General features: G+C 32.5%; 1 protein-coding gene across 1 annotated transcript; it reads left to right on the forward strand.

Annotated features, from left to right (window-relative positions):
- The first annotated feature begins 1,420 nt into the window (after positions 1-1,420).
- LOC113494508 (protein obstructor-E-like) lies at positions 1,421-14,982 on the forward strand. The gene is made up of 7 exons (XM_026872886.1): positions 1,421-1,744; positions 7,493-7,579; positions 11,888-12,001; positions 12,413-12,477; positions 13,776-13,914; positions 14,316-14,529; positions 14,873-14,982. The coding sequence occupies exons 1-7, from the start codon at positions 1,705-1,707 to the stop codon at positions 14,925-14,927; spliced, it is 714 nt and encodes a 237-aa protein (XP_026728687.1). The 5' UTR covers positions 1,421-1,704; the 3' UTR covers positions 14,928-14,982.
- The last annotated feature ends 5,111 nt before the right edge of the window (positions 14,983-20,093 follow it).

A 20,093-nucleotide genomic window follows, 5' to 3' on the forward strand; every position in this document is an offset into this window, starting at 1 on the left:
TAAGTTTTTCAGTTGTCTAGTACCCAAAGTCCAAGCTTCGCTTATTTTGAGAATAGATAGCGTTGTGTGAAAGGTGTAAAAATTCTCATTAATTTCCGTCACGTTACTCTATCGACAGCTATAGGGCATTGTTCCCTATTGTAATTACACATTCCAACACCACCAGGATACGAGTTACATATAAATGCATAAAGTACCTTATAAATAGGTACTTCAATTTGATTATATGAACCAAACGACACTTAATTCCATGAAATCGGCCATGACGTCGGCATAACCGAGGTTAGTCTGTGGACCTCGGCAGTGGCTGTATATATGTATGTACCTACATTCAAACATGCGTGTGTTGTAGGTATGTATAGGCATTTTTGTATGCATGACACTATAGGTAAGTGTCGTGACTTTTCTTGGCGACTTAATACACTCACTGTAATGAGAACGCATGCGATGATTTAGAGTGCGAACATTAATATTTAATAGTTATAGATAGTTTTATATCAATTTATGATTGTTGTTTATAATTCTTTTTGCTTAATTAAATATTGAACATAACACCTGCCCCAAAATGTCATTTTTTGATACTCTAAAGTAAATTATTTAACTAAACATTTGCTATTTAAAAGTGTTCCTACTTCCCTTAAATACCTATCAAGTATTAAAAAAAAAATAAGAATAATTAATTATTGTTTCATAAGTTTTGTACAATTTTCATTACATACAACAGTTGCATACACACACACAATCGACAGTGGTCCGCAAACTAAGCTAAAGATCTGTGTCTTTTTGTCTATCTATAATATCTTGTATTGGGGCCTGAGTGGTGGAAGTTCTTAAAAAATTAACAATGAATAAACTAAGTTAATAATTAAATTTTAATATGAAGAGGTATAATTATCTGTGAGTGACTGTCAATTATTCTGTCAAAGCTCACATTAAATAATTCGCAACAGCATGACCAATTTTGCTGCACGAAAACAACCAATCATTATTCATATAGACGTCAATAGAAAACAAATAATTACAGTTCCGTAGCACCGAAACTAATACATTAAATACTCATGTCTCTATGACATACTATACTAACTATATTTTGCATCAGTCAATGTCAAAAATGAAAAAGAAATACCGGCCAAGTGCGAGTTGTACTGGCGACGCTGTTCCAAACAAATAGACCAAAGAAAACAAATTAGTGAAAAATTTGTCTACTCATTGTACCTCATGGCATCCGTTTTTTCTTGTTATTATAGAAGCAACACAAATGCATTACATGTGGAAAATTCAACATCCTCTAGCAATAATGGTTCATGAGACATTAACCCCCGCTGCAAAAAGAGAGGTTTGACGTATCTGTCTGTCTATCTGTGCCATTATAGCTTCCGAATGGATGAGCAATTTCAATTCAGTTTAGTCAGTTTTTTAGGTGAATTATGCTCGGCAGGCATGTTTGAGCAACTTTAAATTTGCGGCTGATAAAAGATTAAATTAAAAATGTCTGTTAAAAATTGAGTACGGAACTCTAAAAAAACTTTCATTGACTTTCGTCGCAATGTATACTGTCGCGCGTAGTATGTCAGGCTGCGTCTGCGTCGGGCACAATGGGCCGCCCGCTCGCAATACAGAGCAACCTTCGAAAGGAAACGCACGTACACAGTTATCGTGGGACTATATTTATATTTACTACCTCAAAATATATTAAATAAAAATATGAAGAGTTTAATTCTCGTCGCCGGGTTTTTGTGCCTGGGTAAGTGTATTATCATTTGTTTTATATTTTTACTGTGATTTGATGTTGATCGTTCGCTTGCGGTGAATTCTATTGAGAAATTGAGGGGTCAATAACCAGTCTATTTGATCAATTAAATTGTGATACTGAGATACTAGAATTGAATGAATTGAAATTAAAATTGAAATAGATTTGATTTGATTAGAAAATAATTTGTATTAAAATTGTGTTTGTCGAAAATTGAAAACTAAAAATTTCATTAAAATATTATGTTTGACTGGATAAGTAAAATGTTTGAAAAAAAAATAACGTCTCTAAGCTTAATATTAATCGATTCAATTCTGGTTAAAAGCTCATTTATTTAAAAGACTAGCGGAATGCTTATGCGTCATCGTTCGCTCACGATTGACACCTCGTTGACAACATTTATTCACTAAAATAGTTCGCATTTTACCCCTTTAGAAACTTCTAGAACGTTTATTTTAAGTTTGATTCAATTTTATAGTAGTAATCTACTAATAATAGAGTATTATAATAGTGATTATTTGTCCCTATGTTTATGATTACTGAAAAATGTGAACGTTGATACCTGGTTATACCAATATCTAAGAAAAATGTATATATTTCGTTAATTAGCCAATATTATAAAGTGGTAAAAATTGTTGAAATTTGATAGTTGTATAACTTCTTTAGAGTAAATATATAGCAAATTATTTCAAACCAGCAATGACGCAATTTAAGAATATTTTTCAACAGCATTTTGACCTACTGTCTCGTGTATAACTTCCTCTCAAATAAAGGGTTGATTTAAATATTTCTGGTATGACGTCACCGATGACTCATGACAACAGTCCAGGGACTAGATTTGCACAAATTTCGAAATAACCTTTCCTCGCACGAAGGCATTTAGGTTTCCTGAATTGTCATTTTCCTGAATCACAGCTAGCATATAACTTTTTATATTGGATTATGTATTCGTTTCAAAACTCTGTTATTTTAAGTCTTATATTGTTTACGTGGTTTGGGTTTAGAAGTCTGGTTTTTAAAATGTTTACTTTGATTGACAATTTGAGTTTGTAAAGAATTTGTGTGTAGTTTAATTGTATACCTAGCACGTAGGATTCAAGGGGCCTGCTGTACGTCGTAAAATAATAAAATTTTGAATGTGGAAAAGAGATGTCGTTCTAGGCTATGTATAGCACTGTCCTGCTTCCACAACTATACCATGGTAGACTCTCAGGTAGGATGTCCTTTATTTCCTCCCAATTTTACGTAACCTAAAACAGTTTAATCTTTTTCGGCCACAAAATTGCTCCAATCATGTCATCATCTAATATTTTATACAATTCCTAATTTCATCCTAGTTCTCTCTCCAAGTGTCGTTATATATATAAGCATTTAGCGCCTTCTATTAATACTGCATAGTGCATACTATATGTAAGTACTAAGTGAAAGTAATTCTATCAGTCTATTCATTACTGTTTATTGCTGGATAGCTTTTGAATTATGTTTGACCTGGCTTGCTGGTATTTACCTGATTTGAATGTGTAAACTTGTTTGTAAAACGTGCGGCAAGGTATTTGCCAACATTGAGTAGTTATTGGGTGACAACTAAGAGTAAAAATTGATTGGAATTGACTCTACTTTAATGTCTTTTTATCAGTGCTCAAGCGAATATATCACCAGCTTTCAGTGAATTTTCTAACAGCGTTGACTATGCTCAAATGTCACTATGGAAAATTCCGTTGTCAATTTTCACGTGATTTACAAATGTTGCCTCTTTATAAAGATTCTATCAGTACTACCGATTGTAGACATATTATTAATGATTTCAAGGTGGTTTCCCTATACACCCTTCTATCTTCCCTTATCAGAAATCAATGGTCATTTCTATCAGGCTATAGAATTTGAGGAAGTGCTTCAATACCCGTTGCCAGACACGGGTCAGATCTCGGGAGACGTTGCACGGCGGTTCAGGTTTAGTCTGCAACAGTTTGACTCTGCCCACTTCCTCCCCCGAGAATGTGTCCATGAGGTAATAGAAACTGCCTTAAGTAAATTACTCAACAATCTTAGACTGAATTAAAAGAGAAGTCGCTAATAGCATTCGGGCTTACGAAACCTCAATTTCAAATCCACAAATTGCTTTTTACAATGTTGCTGAGTTTGATAATAATTTGCATATATTTAAACCCGGATATCCATAACAGCCCTTCTACATTACATAATTATATAATTACAGCCGTAACGTAATTATCGCTGAATTGTTTACATTATGGTTTTCAAAAAAACTTACCAGTTCCGATTGCTGTTGCATTAACTAATTGTTTTGTTTACCGTTTTTTCGTACCAATTGAAATATAGAGTGTTGATTAAATATGTTTTAGGAAACTGTTCTTAAATGATTTTTGAACATGCATTTCCTACTGAATTGGTTATCATAATTATTTTTGGTTATAAAATGTATATTATGTTATTCTATCTCAATACGTCATATCTAAGAGAAAGAAACCGCACGTGTTATACAATGTGATTTAAATTGAATTTGAATTTGAAAAAAATATTAGAATTAAAGTCCTGAAACGACAAAATTTCAAGTCACTGGTATTTTACAATGGTTAACTCAATAGAAAAATTAGGTACCTACATAATTTATTTTTCTCTGATAGTGTAGGTATATCAAACGTATACTTATACACATATCCTTTAGCTCATGAACATGTGTATTGACGCGTACATGATATTTCATTGAACTGTTTCGTCCTCCTTTCACATTCATGATCGACACTAAGTAAATTGGTTCGACGCATGTTGCAAGGGTACAAATACTTCGAGAATTTTCGAAACTTCAGTCACGTTTGTTACGACCACATGTCGTTGTGGGGATCAATGGTTACGCTGTTCAAACAATTGTTATGTAGGTCCGAACTTCTAATATTACTATAGGAAAGACGATCTAAGTTTTAATCTAAAATTTGAGTGTAGACGTTTTACAATTTTGTCCATCTAGTATCAGATCAAACGTATTGAAAGTCAAAGGCATTGTTATAATGTCGTTTTTTTGGTCAGACACATGATTGTGACTAAGATTTTCTGTTTACCAATTAAGCATACGTATTAACATTTTAGAAAGCAAATAAAAATTGAGTATTTACCTAGTATTTAGTGTCGAAATTTATAGCCTAAAGTGATCACCTCTCAAGTCGCCAATCGAGATACATGCCTAAAGGTTTGAGATACTCAAGCTTAATTTAGAGACCCAAAATTGTATTTTAACTTTAAACCATAGCATAAAAGATCATTAACCTTGATTGTCGAAGTAACAGTGACAGTTAAAAGCCTTGTTTAAAGAGTAATTTGTAGTAGCACGTAAGGTATCAATGATTGTAGATACGTAGGTATTTACTCTAATGAAACTAAGGCCAGTGACAGTCTAACCTTCAAGGTGGTCTTCATTGAATTAATCGCATATGTCCTTAAATTTCTTGTTTTTATCTGTTTAAATAGTCTAGATAAGTAGTTCGCCTCTAAATCATTTTAATCGCAGATTTATTTTTAGTTTTAACGGGATTATTGTGTTAGATATTGGAGAGGACATAATGCTTAACTAAATTCGTTTGCTACTAGTTACTCAATAACAAAACTATTTGTTAAGTAAACGAACGTTATGTATTTCACACATAAATTTTCGTGTTCAAGAGAAATTATATGCAATCACAATATTGTTCGAAACAAAATGGCCATATCGGTAAACGTTCTAATTTTAAAATCGTGTGCGAATTTGGTAATACATTTTAAAGAAAAATATTTTATCGGCCAGTCATAAATATTGGTCTTAAAATATTTGTTTTATTTTTAAACTTTCGTATTTGGAACATTGATCTTTATATAGTGTTGTAATGCACGCCGGTTTCACGTATATGTAAAATGAATGCATACAAACTCTTTTTGTCGGCAGAATAAACAATGACAGTGCCTTTATGAATTTGTAAGTAATTTTAGTGCGTGTAGATGAGTTAAGCCGATAATGGCTCTTTGCGTATTGCCGATTAAATTGAACAATAAAAAAATAAAAGAAAGTGGCTGCCCTGGCTGGGCCTTTTACCTTACATAATCCGTTGTAGTTATAATATTTCTGGTTTTGACGGTTTCCATATTCCGTAGGGACTGGAAACAAAAATCAAGACCTGAGATAGTTTATGCTAATTCAATTGTGTCCTTAGATAGAGCTTGATATAGGATTTTAAAAATATACCAGTAGGTCTGCCTGCTAGTCTTAACAAGGAAACCTTAAGCACACTTTGGTATAGAACCTTATTAGTGCTGTAACAAAACTCGCAAGTTTATCTAATAGCAAAACAAATTGAACAATAAAACAATAATAATTGTAGTCTTAGGCAATCTAGACCGATGATAGAATAGCCAGGCTTGTATTAAAACCAAACCCTGTACCAAGTGATGTAACTGTAGGACTCGTGCCATTGTAAAAGCGAGACATTACTTTGTCTAGTGTAGAGCGCTATCTCACTTGTACAATACCTACAGTCCTACATTAACAGCTGTTAAAACCTCATAGTATAGTCCAGTTCTCCGAATTGATTGGCAAGCAGCACAATATGTGATAACAATGCAATCTTAAGCAATGTCTCGGGCCATTGTATTCTACTGTTAGACTTCTAATGCAATTGGATGAGAATAGGTTGCCTGAAAGAGGTTGTACGTTTAGGTATAGATTGGGTTTCAGGTATAGGTTGTATTTGTAATTTGTATTGAAATGTAGATTGTAATAGGGACTAATTTGTTGCTGGGAAAGCAAATGCATCGGAAGGAGCAGGGGTTTGGAAATTTCCAAATAACTATTTATATCTTATTGTAGATGAATGTAGACAGTATAAGATATTGGTTGATATATATAGATTGGTAATATAAGTATTGATTTGCCCGGTCACTTAAGTTCTATTGTCAGGCAAACATAATTGTTTTACAAAGCTTCAATTTGTAGCCAAAAATTATTAGGAGTATGCGAATACTGTCCAATTTAATCCAATCACCATTAATTTATCGGCCATTTTAAATAGCGGATTTTGGGACAGATTTGACGGTCATTCATTATTTCCCAGTAAGTTTTGTTGTCCTACAAATAAGTCCACATTACTACAAACCTACGACCTCTTTGCTAGATACAAACTGTCATAACTCAGAACTGTGTAGTTAGCCTGCAATTGGTTCAAAGACTTTGTGGCCTTGGGTTAGGCGTTAGGTTACTTTCTTGTATAAAGCGAACTAGTTCAAGTTATTGTAAATTTCGATTTATTATGTTAAATATTTGGTCGGTTTAATTCGTGGTTAGTTTCGTGTTATTATGAATGTTAGAGTAAACGTTTTGGAATGTCCTTTTTTTCTATTAAACACCTTTAATTATATAGTTAAGGGTTGTCGTGTTATATATTTAATATGTCGATGTTTATTCTCTGAATGCTAAATCAAAAGTTTTAACATAATTAATTAGTATTTTTTCATACTAACTCTCTACGTACGTGAATGAAAAGCTTATAAAATGTTTTATCTAAATACCCTAACAATTGAGTTCCTTACAGGTTTTTCTCCATAAGAATGATGTTTTCGAACATTGAACTTAGAATAGAGAAATATTATAATTGAAAAATTATTTTTTTTAGTCTTTTTCTAGTCGCATTATTTCCTTCACGATTAAGATAAGCATTTAATTGTGCACCTATTACAATACTTATATTTTTTTTTGTATTTCAGTTTCAGCACAAGAGTTCGACTGCCCAGAAAAGAGCGGCTTCTACCCGGATCCCTACCAGTGTGACCTTTACTACAAATGCAGCAAAGGTCAGTATGAAAGGTCAACTGTGCAGTGCATAACAATGTCGTAATACAGGGTGATTGTAATTCTAAAGATTCTCTCATTCCGGGTTTCACTTATTACGTGTTGTTTTTAGATAATTTGAACTTAGAATTCTCATTATTTTCGGTTAAAGTATTTTGTATTTAGGTTGTATATCTCTGGTATTTTAATTGTTTCGTGAGTGTTTATTTGTTACGTAAGAGACTCTTCCAAAATGTAATGAAAGCGCTAATTGAACGCAGTTCACATCATAATTATTTTTATAGCATTCTTAATCTTTAATATTAGTTGGAAGCTTCGTGTTATGTAGGCGTAATTATAGAGGTGTTCGTATTAGATGAAATGTACAGGAAATTATTATTTGAAAGAGCAATTAGATTTTCTTACTATGGCTGTGATGGGTGGCAAAAAGTTTTTTTTTTTTGAAATATGTGATCAGTTAAAATGTAAGTTCTATAAAAATACACTTTAAATACATATGCTCATAATTTAAATACCGTTTTTTATCAATTACCCCAAGAATCATCTCTATTCTATAATTGTCTTTTCGACGATAGTCAATCGATATAATAGCATGAGTGGCGTAGAACAAAAATGATTGAGATTTTATCCCTCCCCGGCTTTCATGAAGAGACATCCTTGATTTCCACTTAGGTATAAAAATCCCCATAAAGTCGAGTCCTTTTAAAACATTATCTCGTAAAAAAGATACATGCCATAATTTTACTTCATATAGGTTGATCACCTAAATAAGCCCGTGTCAAAATTTAATTTTTGTGTTTAAAATTGTGTCGTCAGGCAAAAGTAGCTTCAATAACAAATGACGTCACTACTTTTCTCTAAGTATTCAAGTACCTAGCGTGGTCACCAGTTCAATGAGACACATTGTTAAACATGACATTACTACACAAAATGTCGTGATCGTGCGTATTTTTTGCCAACAATCGGCCAATCTCGTTACTGTCGCAAGTAGAGTGTAAAAATTCCTAATATTTCCTCATTATTAAATACCGAAGTGTTACGACTTCGCCTATTACTAGGTAATAGTTGGCACGATATATCCCAATGTGTGAGTGTAAGCAATCGGTTTAATGAAGCAGTTAATTGTTTAAAAAGTGCATGAAATGACGGTTTTTTCTTTGTGCAGGGGTCAATTGTTGGCAAATTTAAGATTGTTATTTATTTTTTTATTTGGCTCATCAACAATGAGTACACTGATACCTTTAAAATACAAATAACTTGATCGACGTTAATTTTTAAATATCAATATTTGTTTTATCAATTCTTATTTCTATTTTAAATGTCTCAATAATTATTTATAAGCCTAAAAATCTGAGATACCGAAAAAATCTGTCCTATTTCGGTAATATATAACCTAAAACTTGTTGTACACTTGCAGTAATCAGTAATTGATAGATCACTGTATTCAATTGTATTCATATTCATGCAAGCCAATTGCTAATACCTATTTATGAATGATTTTGAATATTGCATCAGTAATTGTAGCGGTATCGATCTACATTTGGAGTGTAACGGTTACTTACGAATTCAATGTCATTGCGTTATGATAATTTCAATATTGTGAATGCGAACTGTTATTAAAGTGTGTATTATGTTAATAGTATCACCCAAATTTGGCATTGTGAAATGCATGATATATTATATTAAATGGTTATGGCGCCAAATTACTGAATTGATATACAAGCATAACAATATGCTTGTAGGTCTCCCCGTAACACAATGGTTAAGAGGAAATCGACAAACATAAAATTACAAACGAAAAAGACTATCTTAGTACGGAAATCATTTTTATAACGGCACAAAAATATAATTTTAAATACTATATGTTCAGTAATTTGGCGCCATAATTATTTTATTTCATACATCGTGGGTTTCTCAGGGTGAACTTTTATTTTTCAGTAGTTTAATTATAAAAACTTTTAGTCGGGTAAACAATAAAGTAATTGTTGAAAGTTGACACATAAGTAAATGCTTTCTAATTTAAACGTAACAACTGCCCTCCATATTCTTAGAACACCAAATATAGTGAAAAGAATGTATTGCACTTGCGTTCGGAATATTAACAAGATTTCTTTTATTAACATTTCATGGTAAATTAAAATTCAAATGAAATACTCGTACTGGCTTATAATGTTTTTAAGAGAAAGGGTACTTTTTATTTCTTAAATGTTATCTTACCAAGATAAAGAAAGTTTAATTATTCAGCTGGGTTCTACATAAATAGGTATATATGGAATTTTAAGTGATTTAATAATTTTCTCCCCTAATCTAATGGGATTTTCAGAAATACCACAGTTAACCGTAAGATATTACCAAAGTCCTTCGAAAATTACGTTCGTGTCTTGAAAACGATTGTTTTTTTTTGTCTTAAATTTATTGGTTTTTATATTTATTTTATTGTGTATTTACAAATATTATACGCACACTCAACCATTTAATTTCGTGTCAATTCGTGATAGGTCATAATCGTTTAATGTCTGCCTATTGTTAGAGGAAAAGTACATTATTACATACTCAGCTTATTGCAATACGCTTTCTACTTTTATTTTAATTATAAGTATTAGCTTTTACGTCGACTACATTTAAATTTCTTATGCAAGCAGAAAGTATATTAATGTAAAATACAAGAAATTTGCCACTATAGTTTACATATAGCCATAATACTATTTGTATATTCTGTGACATGATTGTCCTCAAAGTTCAAAACAGATAAAATATACTAAACAAAACAAATATTTTTAATCTGTGAAAGTATTAAATGAGGTTTTAACTAGGAATTAAAAACGATACTACTACTAATACTATTAGAAGTAAAAATGCGTAACGCGCGAAAAAACCATTCCAAAAACAAACGCAACAACGCATGCGTGATGACGACAAATAAACGCCGATTAGCGCCGATTAGCTTAACTAGGGCTTTTTGCAACAAAATAGCCAGTTACTAAAGTAAAGCTTACCTCATTTAATGGTTATTTCGACCTCTATTGAAAGAAATATTTGGCCTTAATAAAGTTTCACAGTAGAGTTTTGTAATGCACAATGCATTTGTGTGTTTCCGTTGTCTGAGCGGGGTTTTGTGGTTTGGCAATAGCGGTGTTTGGATATCATTTTGCCGGTATTGGTTTAGGAAGGACGGTCTGCTGATGACAGATTGATTGAATTAGGAAATAAAAGAGATTTATAATATTTGGTTTTTAAACCTGCTAGAGTCATAATTTGCATTCCCAAACATAATTTAAGCGAAGTTTATTCACAAAAGAATTAAGACATAAGGCGCTAAAAATAGTGTCATATAATAAACAGCTAATAATATTGTGTAGTAAAACCTAGAACTCGTTTTAGTAGGCTTCTAGATCAATTTACTCATTTGTCATCAGACCTAGCTGTTACGCGCGACTTTGTCCGCAGTAAACCAGTCATTTATTACACATTATTTGTACATACACATTATTTTGTTGAAAAAAAAGCAAACTCTTCGGCGCTATAATGTCAAAGTATGCCTTTCAGCCGATACCAATGTTTTTGACTTATACATTGAAATTATGTCTATCGTTATAACTATAACAAAATCATGTCTCGGTATAAATTATAAGCAAAAGAAATCTAGGAACGGTAACATCTAGGTTTTGTAAGGAGACAGTTAGTATTTAAATGAGGCTAAACTTAACATCGCCTTTCACCAGCTTTACAACATTAAAAGTTGTTGTTTTGCTAAAGCTAGAACTGGGTTGATTAAGATTAATATAATGAACGATTTATAATACAGAATGTTATGTCTGGGATATATTTAGAATTTTCTCGCTAACTAATTTAAACGTTTTTAATAGAAAGAATATTCTTTATTGCCCACAAGTAGAGGAATCAACAAATATTGATGTTGTTTGACCACTTTGTTGTCAAAAACTACATTTCTTTAAATCTAATGTGCACTGTGTAATCTACACTCAAAACATACTGTGCGCGACGCACTGCGGTTTAAGACCCGCGTAGGACAAGCAATTGTGTGACCTATGTGCACTGGACCTATGTTCCGAATCTAAATGTCTTTGTGCATGTGTCTTTAAAGTTTGTGCAATTGGTCGTGGCACAAGTATTAAATACATCCATTTTAGGCACTGTGGCGGTATTAAAAAAATAAAACAAGGACCAAAAAGAGAGGGCGGTTAGTTCGGATTGACAACGGAATTCTGAAACAAAACTAAATCTTGTGTTTCCAAACTTAAGTTAAGTCTCAGGTATTTAAATAATGTTTTTATTTCCATTGCCTACAGGTGTAGCGGAAACGAAGCTGTGTCCCGACGGACTGGTCTTCTCAGATGAGAACCCCAACAAGGAGAAGTGCGACATCCCCTCCAATGTAGACTGCGGTGACAGGAAGGAATTGCGTAAGTAGAACAGTATTACTACATGACTAAATGTACTTTAAAGGAAGTCTTATTAAATAATATTTTTTTAACACCAGAATCATATAAACGGATTTAGAAACGCTTCTAAGAAAAAATACTGAGAAAAGCTGTAAAATGAAATGAAAATAGAATTTCCAAAATAGTTTCATCAAGAATGAGGTACTGAGGTTACCAACATAAAAAATAAAGAAGAATTGACTCTTTTTCGAGGTCTAACATCTCACTAACGAATATGACCGACACAATTAATTTCATTAATTCCTACATTAATAATAAAATAACTTTTCTTCAGCAACAAAATTAATCACAAGTAGTAAATAGACGAAATTTTGTTCACACTACAGTCTATTAAAATAGATATATAATAACTGAAATTAATTTACTTTTCAGAGGAGCCAAAACCCAGCAAAGGTTGTCCCAGACAGAACGGATACTTCAAGCATCCTGATCCCCAGGTACGTTGCATAGCACTAACCGTCTAGAATTTACTATTTACCTAACATTTGTGTGCCCTTCAACTCAGGCAAAGGGCAGTGAACGGAATAGTTTTTGTCGGAATGTCGATATCATCTTCGAAATAATGTCATCGTTACCTATACAATGAGGCAGACAAGGCGAAAAACGTTAAGGTTTAATGAGGTGATTGTAATCGTTTTTGTAAAACTATTAAGATAAGGTAGGTGTCGTTGGCATATTATTAAACGATATTGTCATACAGTGCATGGTCAAACTAAACTTTATATACCTTTTTAAGACTATGGCATTATGGCTAAATGGTCGGTACCAAAAAAATGCAAAGCTTGGAGTTACCTATAGCCATTAAATTTATCGATCGAAAAAATACACAAATTTCTCATTGAGTTGGTCATTATAAGAGCTTTTAAATTAATGATGACGTTGTACTGTATTCCAAAGCTGCTCAGCCCTACACTTCAAAGTGATACGGGGTCGCTAAAATACTGGCACGATATTTCTCGCATCATCTAAATAAGCCATTACGATAACGCCATCATCATTAGTCGACTAAATTATGTTTTACAGTTTATTTTTGCGTTTTAATAAGCTGTCTAGACTAGAAAGTAATCAAGAGAGAAGATTAGGCATAAAAAGCTGATAATATATGAAAGTGTAGACATAATCTAGAAGCTAGACTACTACCTATTTCCTAGGAAGCTATCTTATTCAACGTAATGTCTTTGGAAAATACCCATAATGTGTCTTTAATCTCATAAAGCTATAAATGATGTTAATTATGCAACGTTTTATATATCAGCGAATGATAGAAACGCCTGCAATAAAGATATAAGCAGTGTGGAGAGAATGCGAATAAAATAAATAGAGATGGGCTCTTTTCAAAGGTTTTTTGTTTAAATAAAAATTAAATCCCGTTTTATTTAAACATTAAATCAGTAAGGATGTGAGAAAAATTGTGACGTAATGTTACTGCCCTTCCAGCCAAGAGATATTTCTACAATCGCTGTGTAATTAAATAACTTTTAAATGTAGGTTTAGAAATGATATTTTGTTTCGATAAGTCACGTCACCCTGACCAATCATCTCCATACATTCGAGACTCTTCAATTGACTCTGATGATTGTAATGACGAAATGTAACCTGTCTAGAGAGCTGTTTCCTTTTGTATGCAAACGTGACTTTGACAAAATGAATTACCTGTAAGAGTCGAAAAATTTGACTGACTTCTAGGTAGTAATGCTCATGCCTAAAGCATTTATTAAGTTTATGTTCCTTGCAGGCTTGCGACAAATTCTACTACTGTTCCGAGGGTCTCCCCAACGAGCTCCCTTGCCCACCCGGTCTGCACTTCGATGAGGAGACTTCCAACTGCGACTGGAAAGAGGTCGTCAACAGGCAGTGCGACCATGTCACCAAGGGTACGTTGAAAAAGAAAATGGTTCTCATGATGTTAGACTTAAAGTCCATTTTGCAAGCTCCTTGGAGTTTCTCATGTTCACGTGAGAATGTTTTAAATGATCATAAATCCTTCCTTGGATTTCTTTAAGGAAGAGTTAATATTAATATTCATAAAGGTAGTTAAAAAAATTGAGAGTTTTCTTGCACTCCAAAAAATAGCTACATCACTATTTATTGAAACTAAATATATTGATGCTTTTTAAATAAGGTGTTTATACGTTCCAGAAAACGGAAATAGACAATGAAAAGTTCTTTTTATATTAGTTTACACCATTTTTCATTATTCTCATTAGCATTATTCTCGTTTAATTATCTGTATCACAAGCTTGTTAGATTCTAATAGTTCTTTCACATTCTCTAGACTTATTGGACGACGGTTTCTCCTGCCCCGACGGCGAGGTGATGGGTCCCAACGGTCGCGCGCTCCCGCACCCCACCTTCCCTCACCCCGAGGACTGCCAGAAGTTCTACATCTGCCGTAACGGCGTGCAACCGCAGAAGGGGCTCTGCCCCCTCGGCAAGGTCTACAATGAGGACACCTTTATGTGCGATAACCCCGAGAAGGTTGAAGGATGGTAAGGATATTTTTTTATACAATATGTTTTAAAAAGCCTGTGCGATCATCGAAGGAAATACAAGTGACTTTCCAGAGCTTAAAACAATATTGAAGAATATCTAAGTACTGGGTGCAAAATGAGATGTCATTAGTATAGTTTAACTCAAGGATAGTCAATATGATTTTTAAAGATTTGATTATTTCTGGAAAATAATTATCATATGGGACATGAAAGGAATCGGAAAACGTTCTTTCTATCTGCGTTTTATTTTTATTTTGGCAAAACAGAATATGGCAAGGTGTTCATTTTTTTATTATATTATTTAAAAATATATTAATCAATGAATTTATTTATTTTCCAGTGAAAACTACTATGAAGGCCAGAACTTAGAAAAGAGCAAATCTAAGAAGGCGTGAAGTGTGTCATACTTATTAAGAAATTAGTTATGTATTAATAAATATTAATAAGTCAGTTTGAGTTTTATTTTTGTCGCCATCGTTTTACATTACCCATACTTGATCGACCCTTATAACATTGCATTGCACTTACATGGTACCCCATATCGTTATTACAAGTTTTTCGTAAGTAATGAAATTGTTACACCTATTTATAGAAGCATATATAGATTTATAGAAGCAGCTCAATAGAAGAGGGCTGTTCATTCTATAAATTCTGAAGATTTTTTCTGAAGAAGAGTCCTTAATCATGATGGGGCCGCAAGTTGTGCTGTTCTAAGCTGTTGTGTAAAGCGAGCACTGCAACAGCAAAGCTAGTATGAGAGTAGTAGAGTTGAGTATTTTAACTATTTATGTGCTCCATAAAGTCCAATTATTTTAGTTGTCTTCATATTATTGGGAAAATAAAGAGAACAAGAAACCGTATTGGTAATTATTGTTAAAGTTTAAAGGAGTGAACGAAAAAAAGGGTAGATTGATCTTTTTCTTAAATTATGGTATCAATAAGCATTTAGTCTTAGCAAGTTAAATGACCATTACGTAATACTTATACATTGTAGGTACATGTTGTGAGTCATACATGCACTTACTATCGAAGTCTCAAATTTAAAGTCTCAAACAGAACACTATAGGTATTCTATTTGAACAAATAAAGCCTTACTTTGGCTACAAGTCGTTTTTAGCCGGATTGCAACCAATTACAGATAATAATTGAAACGGGTTGCGCAAGTGCAAGTAGTCGCCTGAACTTTTAACGTGGATGAAAGAATGTGTAGCAATTTGTTGTGAATAATGGATGTGGTATATTGATAAGGTCGTCATGAAAAATAAAGAAGTTCTTTTGCAACATTAATGGAAATTATACAATCTAAACCTACAAGTGCTGGTCGGGCTCGTGACTCCGAGGGTTTCGTTTAAATGGGCTAAAAAACGAATTTAAACAAAAACGCTTCTTGTCAAATTTGTGACCGTACCTGACGTTGTTTAACCTCGATCTTTTTTCTGAAGTCATATGTAAAATAGTGTAAAAAAATATTTTGAAAAGGTTCTAGCCCTAAAATTGGACGTACATAGCCTGATTTTACAAGGAGTTTTTTAGTTCACAAACACTTATAATACTCGTGAACATATAAAAATAAACTTCTTAAGGTCTACGCGAAGATACAAACCTGTTTAGCTGTATAACATTATGATTTACAAATAAGTTTGACCAAACAAAAGAATAGAAACCTCTTTTAAAGCCTATTCATATGAATAACCTATGTTATATAAACTTACTTCCATAGCTTAGGTGAAGCCAACTAGCAAATTTTGTTTGACGCATTGCGTAAGTGTTATTTATTCTGTGCTAATACATGGTAGAGAAAGTTTAGGTCGGATACGTGTTTTCGTATTATAAAAAAAAAAAAAAACAATTATCTCATCAATCACAGCCTACAGCGGTCCACTGCAGTAGGCTTGCTGTGCATAAGTTCTAATAATAATTCTAGTATCGTTAAGAACGTTCATTTATAATTTAAACAACATCTTTACGGTTTTCGCAAGATTCGTCACGATTATCATTTCAGATCGGAAAGTCACTGGTGGTCAAACTTTTCGCCAAATATTCTCACAATAATATACCCTTTCTATAATATATCCGCATTTGCCACTTCTGTTGCAATGTATATCACAACATATCAAAGCAAAGGGGATCGAATATCACTGCCATGCTCACGTCTTTGTCATAATTGTTTGACATAAGCACTAGTTAGCTAATCTACTAGCATGGATTTAAACGAATAAAAAAAACAATTCAGTATTTCTTGTCAAGGTTGCTCATAAGTAAGTTAAGTTTTTTGCCTGTTACACAAATACGAACGCTAATTGCCAAGAAATAACTAGACCACCATTGTATTTTCATATTTTTTTATCTTAATGCTTAATTTTCTAAATTATTTTTAATTTAAACACTAAATTAGAAGTGAAATTAAAAAACTTAATCTCATTTTTTATTATGTTTGCCCATAACTTATTTGATTATTACCGTCTCCATTAACTTCTTAGCTTAATGTTACCAATAAGGCTTTGCAACATAACTAGTGTAGCCAGCTGATAATAGATAACGTCAACTTTTTGTCGGGTGTCACGATTCGTGACCGATTTGTTCGCGTACGCAACGCATAATTACACACGGACATTATAACTGGGGGTCTACCACTAACTCTTAAATAAAAGACAGTCGCTGGGTAAGCAAGACGGCGTGCTAAAGCTTAGAGCGGCGTCTCGTTTAATTAACAGCAACAAACCCGCATTTGCCCGAGACAAATATAAGTGCAACTTGTTATTTATTTATTAGGGATGAAAAACAGCAGTTTTTAACCAGAATACATAGAATTTTAGCACTTATTATACAGCCAACACCACCCACTGATTACTAGCGACTAATGCTACATGCGTAAATACATTTAAAAAATATAGTAAAATACATTCATATAAATATAGTAAATAACAATGGGCCTAAAATTAATCCCTGCGGGACCTCGGATGTGGCAGAAATTATATCAGATTGATAGCCATTAATCACAACCTTTTGAGTACGGTTTGTTACATAAAATATGAAACACTATACATTGAAGAGCTGTGCAGCTCTGGTATCAAAAGTCAATGATTATCGCCGGCAATGTACATCACTTGCACAATATTTCTCGCATCGTCTAAATAGGTTCATCGTTTTAAGAGAGACGGTAGTAGGCCTCAGGTATATAATTTTTGGTTGCCGTAACTATATATAATTTATTATTTGATTTATGAAGGCCGTTTTTGGATGAATGAAGTTGTTAATCAACGATTTGTTTAATTCAACAAATACTAAATTGCAGGTTTATTGATATGACCTAATTAACCATTATTATACGAAATTTTGTTATGTCTAAATATATGTTTTTTTTTCTAATCCTAGTTGTTTTATAGAACTACCAGAAATATTAGTCACTTTTGATTTAAAGAAATAAGAAAAAACTGAAAACATTGAACATCTAACTAAACATGTACCTATCTACACTTCAGAATACATGTATTTAAATGAATAATATTTCAATGAATATTCGTATAATAAACAATCTTAAAAACATGTTGTTGTTGTGGAAGAAGTTTAAACATTTTGTTTTACCTTCTCGACCAATATGGAAGAATAACAGCAATTGCATCTTTGCGTGAAATATTGAAAGCGTTCAGGCGTAAACAAACAATCTATAAATTTTTCACACACGTCCACATCAAGAGACATTTAACTAGCTCAAAACTGTAAACAAAATTAGTAAAATTAATAAAACTGACTACTTAATTTTCAATAAAAAACTTAAACAGAATAAGCTTCATAATTTTGAAATTATCTTGATAAATACATTCATTGATCTCACAATATGAAATAGTAAACACCAGTATCTGTAGATTCTGTTAGCTTAAAATGTTGCAATATATTGAATTGGTTATAAGTTCCGGCAGCTGGAACGAGACTAAAACAAACGACCCGCTGTAATGGGAACAACGCTTAAATTAATAATAATGTTAATATGAAACTCTAGAATAAAAATGTAGAGTTTTTGTAAATCAGGCACACCTTTGCAGGTTAATCGTTTCGCAGAAATATCTGAAAAGTAATTTTAAATACAGTGTTACAAAATTTAAAACGGAAGCGTACTTTTTAAAATGAATGTTAAAAACAAAATCCTTGTGTTCTAAATAGGTTTGCTTGAAAGGCGCGTTGAAATCTTTTTTTAACAATTCTGATTTATAGACTGTCAACCTCTTATTCAAGCTTTCAAGCCCTAAACATAGTAATATCAAATATTCAAAGACAGTTCCTTGTATTGCTTAAACAAATACTAAATTAATACACATTCAACACAAAATTAGCATAAAGAAAAGCAATTGCGACACGTGACAGGCAACCAACTGCGAGACTTACAAAACACCGGCTTTATCCGTAGAATGCGTTCGAACTAGGTAAGGTAGAGTCGAGGTAAATATAATGATTAAGTAAACTAGAAAGATGAAATGCTTTAGAATATAGTCTTCTAAGTTTAAATGAATAAATATCGTTAAGTACCATAATAAAAAGGCTTTATATTAATTAGTGCGGGAATCGTATTTAATGGGAGAAAAAAATATCAGTTTTAGAAATTTTGAGTAATACCGCAGCCTACTATAGTCAGTCTACTATACTTTGCATTCTGATCGCTGCTGTTTGCTTATTGAATGATGTTTTTTGAATTCTGTTATAATAGAGCGTCTATCTATCCTCGACGATAATTTTGCATGGAAATATCTCAGCTCCTTTCTTTTTTGACACTGCGTAGAGCAAGCAGCCCATACATTATAATTATTTTTATTATGTTTTTTCATAAATGTTCTATTTATGTAGTAATCTAAAACAAAAGTGCAAAATCACTCGATTAAAATTATAGGAACATCCTTTTCTTCACTTTCTATTCCATTTACACGTTTAGTAAGTTTTCATGTCATCAGCGCTTTAGACATTTTAGTTTTTGTTTAAATAAAACATTAACCCAAATACACACAAACAGTTTTTTTAACACAAGCTTTAGTGCATGAATATTCACAATACAGCATACAAGTTGTTTCACAATCTTGTACTTTTTAGTTGTAACCAATATAACTAAAGTAACAACTTATGAACAGTTATTACCTCGGTCATACAGTTTATTTACAAGCCAATAAAAATCAAGTTTATGACTCAATAAAATTGCAGTAATTACGTAAGATTAAGATTTTGTAAAGTAAGTCGGTGATTAAGTCTTTGTTTCGGCAAAATATTTTCAAATACCTATATATCAGTTTTTGGAAGCTTTGATGTAGACAAAGAATGTCCTTCTTAACTATTTCGAACCTAGACCTGTTGTAAAAATCTAAAATCAGGATAAGTATACTAAACTACGACTAAGTGGTTTACAACAATATAATTATTGACTTTATGGAGTTTAAGGTTTAGCCTTTAAAACCCAGACAATCAGACAGTATTACTTTTGCATTTCAATAACAATATGATATTAATAGTTTTGTTACAATAAAACATATCAAAATGTATGAAAATTCAGAGACGAGAACAGTAATTATAATGTTAGC

This window comes from Trichoplusia ni, chromosome 5 (assembly GCF_003590095.1).
Source record: "Trichoplusia ni isolate ovarian cell line Hi5 chromosome 5, tn1, whole genome shotgun sequence".
NCBI lineage: Eukaryota > Metazoa > Arthropoda > Insecta > Lepidoptera > Noctuidae > Trichoplusia > Trichoplusia ni.

Excerpts from the sequence above, each read along its gene's own strand:
- LOC113494508 (XM_026872886.1), top strand. The coding sequence starts at position 1,705 with ATGAAGAGTTTAATTCTCGTCGCCGGGTTTTTGTGCCTGG. Across the intron at positions 7,580-11,887 it reads TTACTACAAATGCAGCAAAG|GTGTAGCGGAAACGAAGCTG; the intron begins GTCAGTATGAAA and ends CATTGCCTACAG. Across the intron at positions 12,478-13,775 it reads TCAAGCATCCTGATCCCCAG|GCTTGCGACAAATTCTACTA; the intron begins GTACGTTGCATA and ends TGTTCCTTGCAG.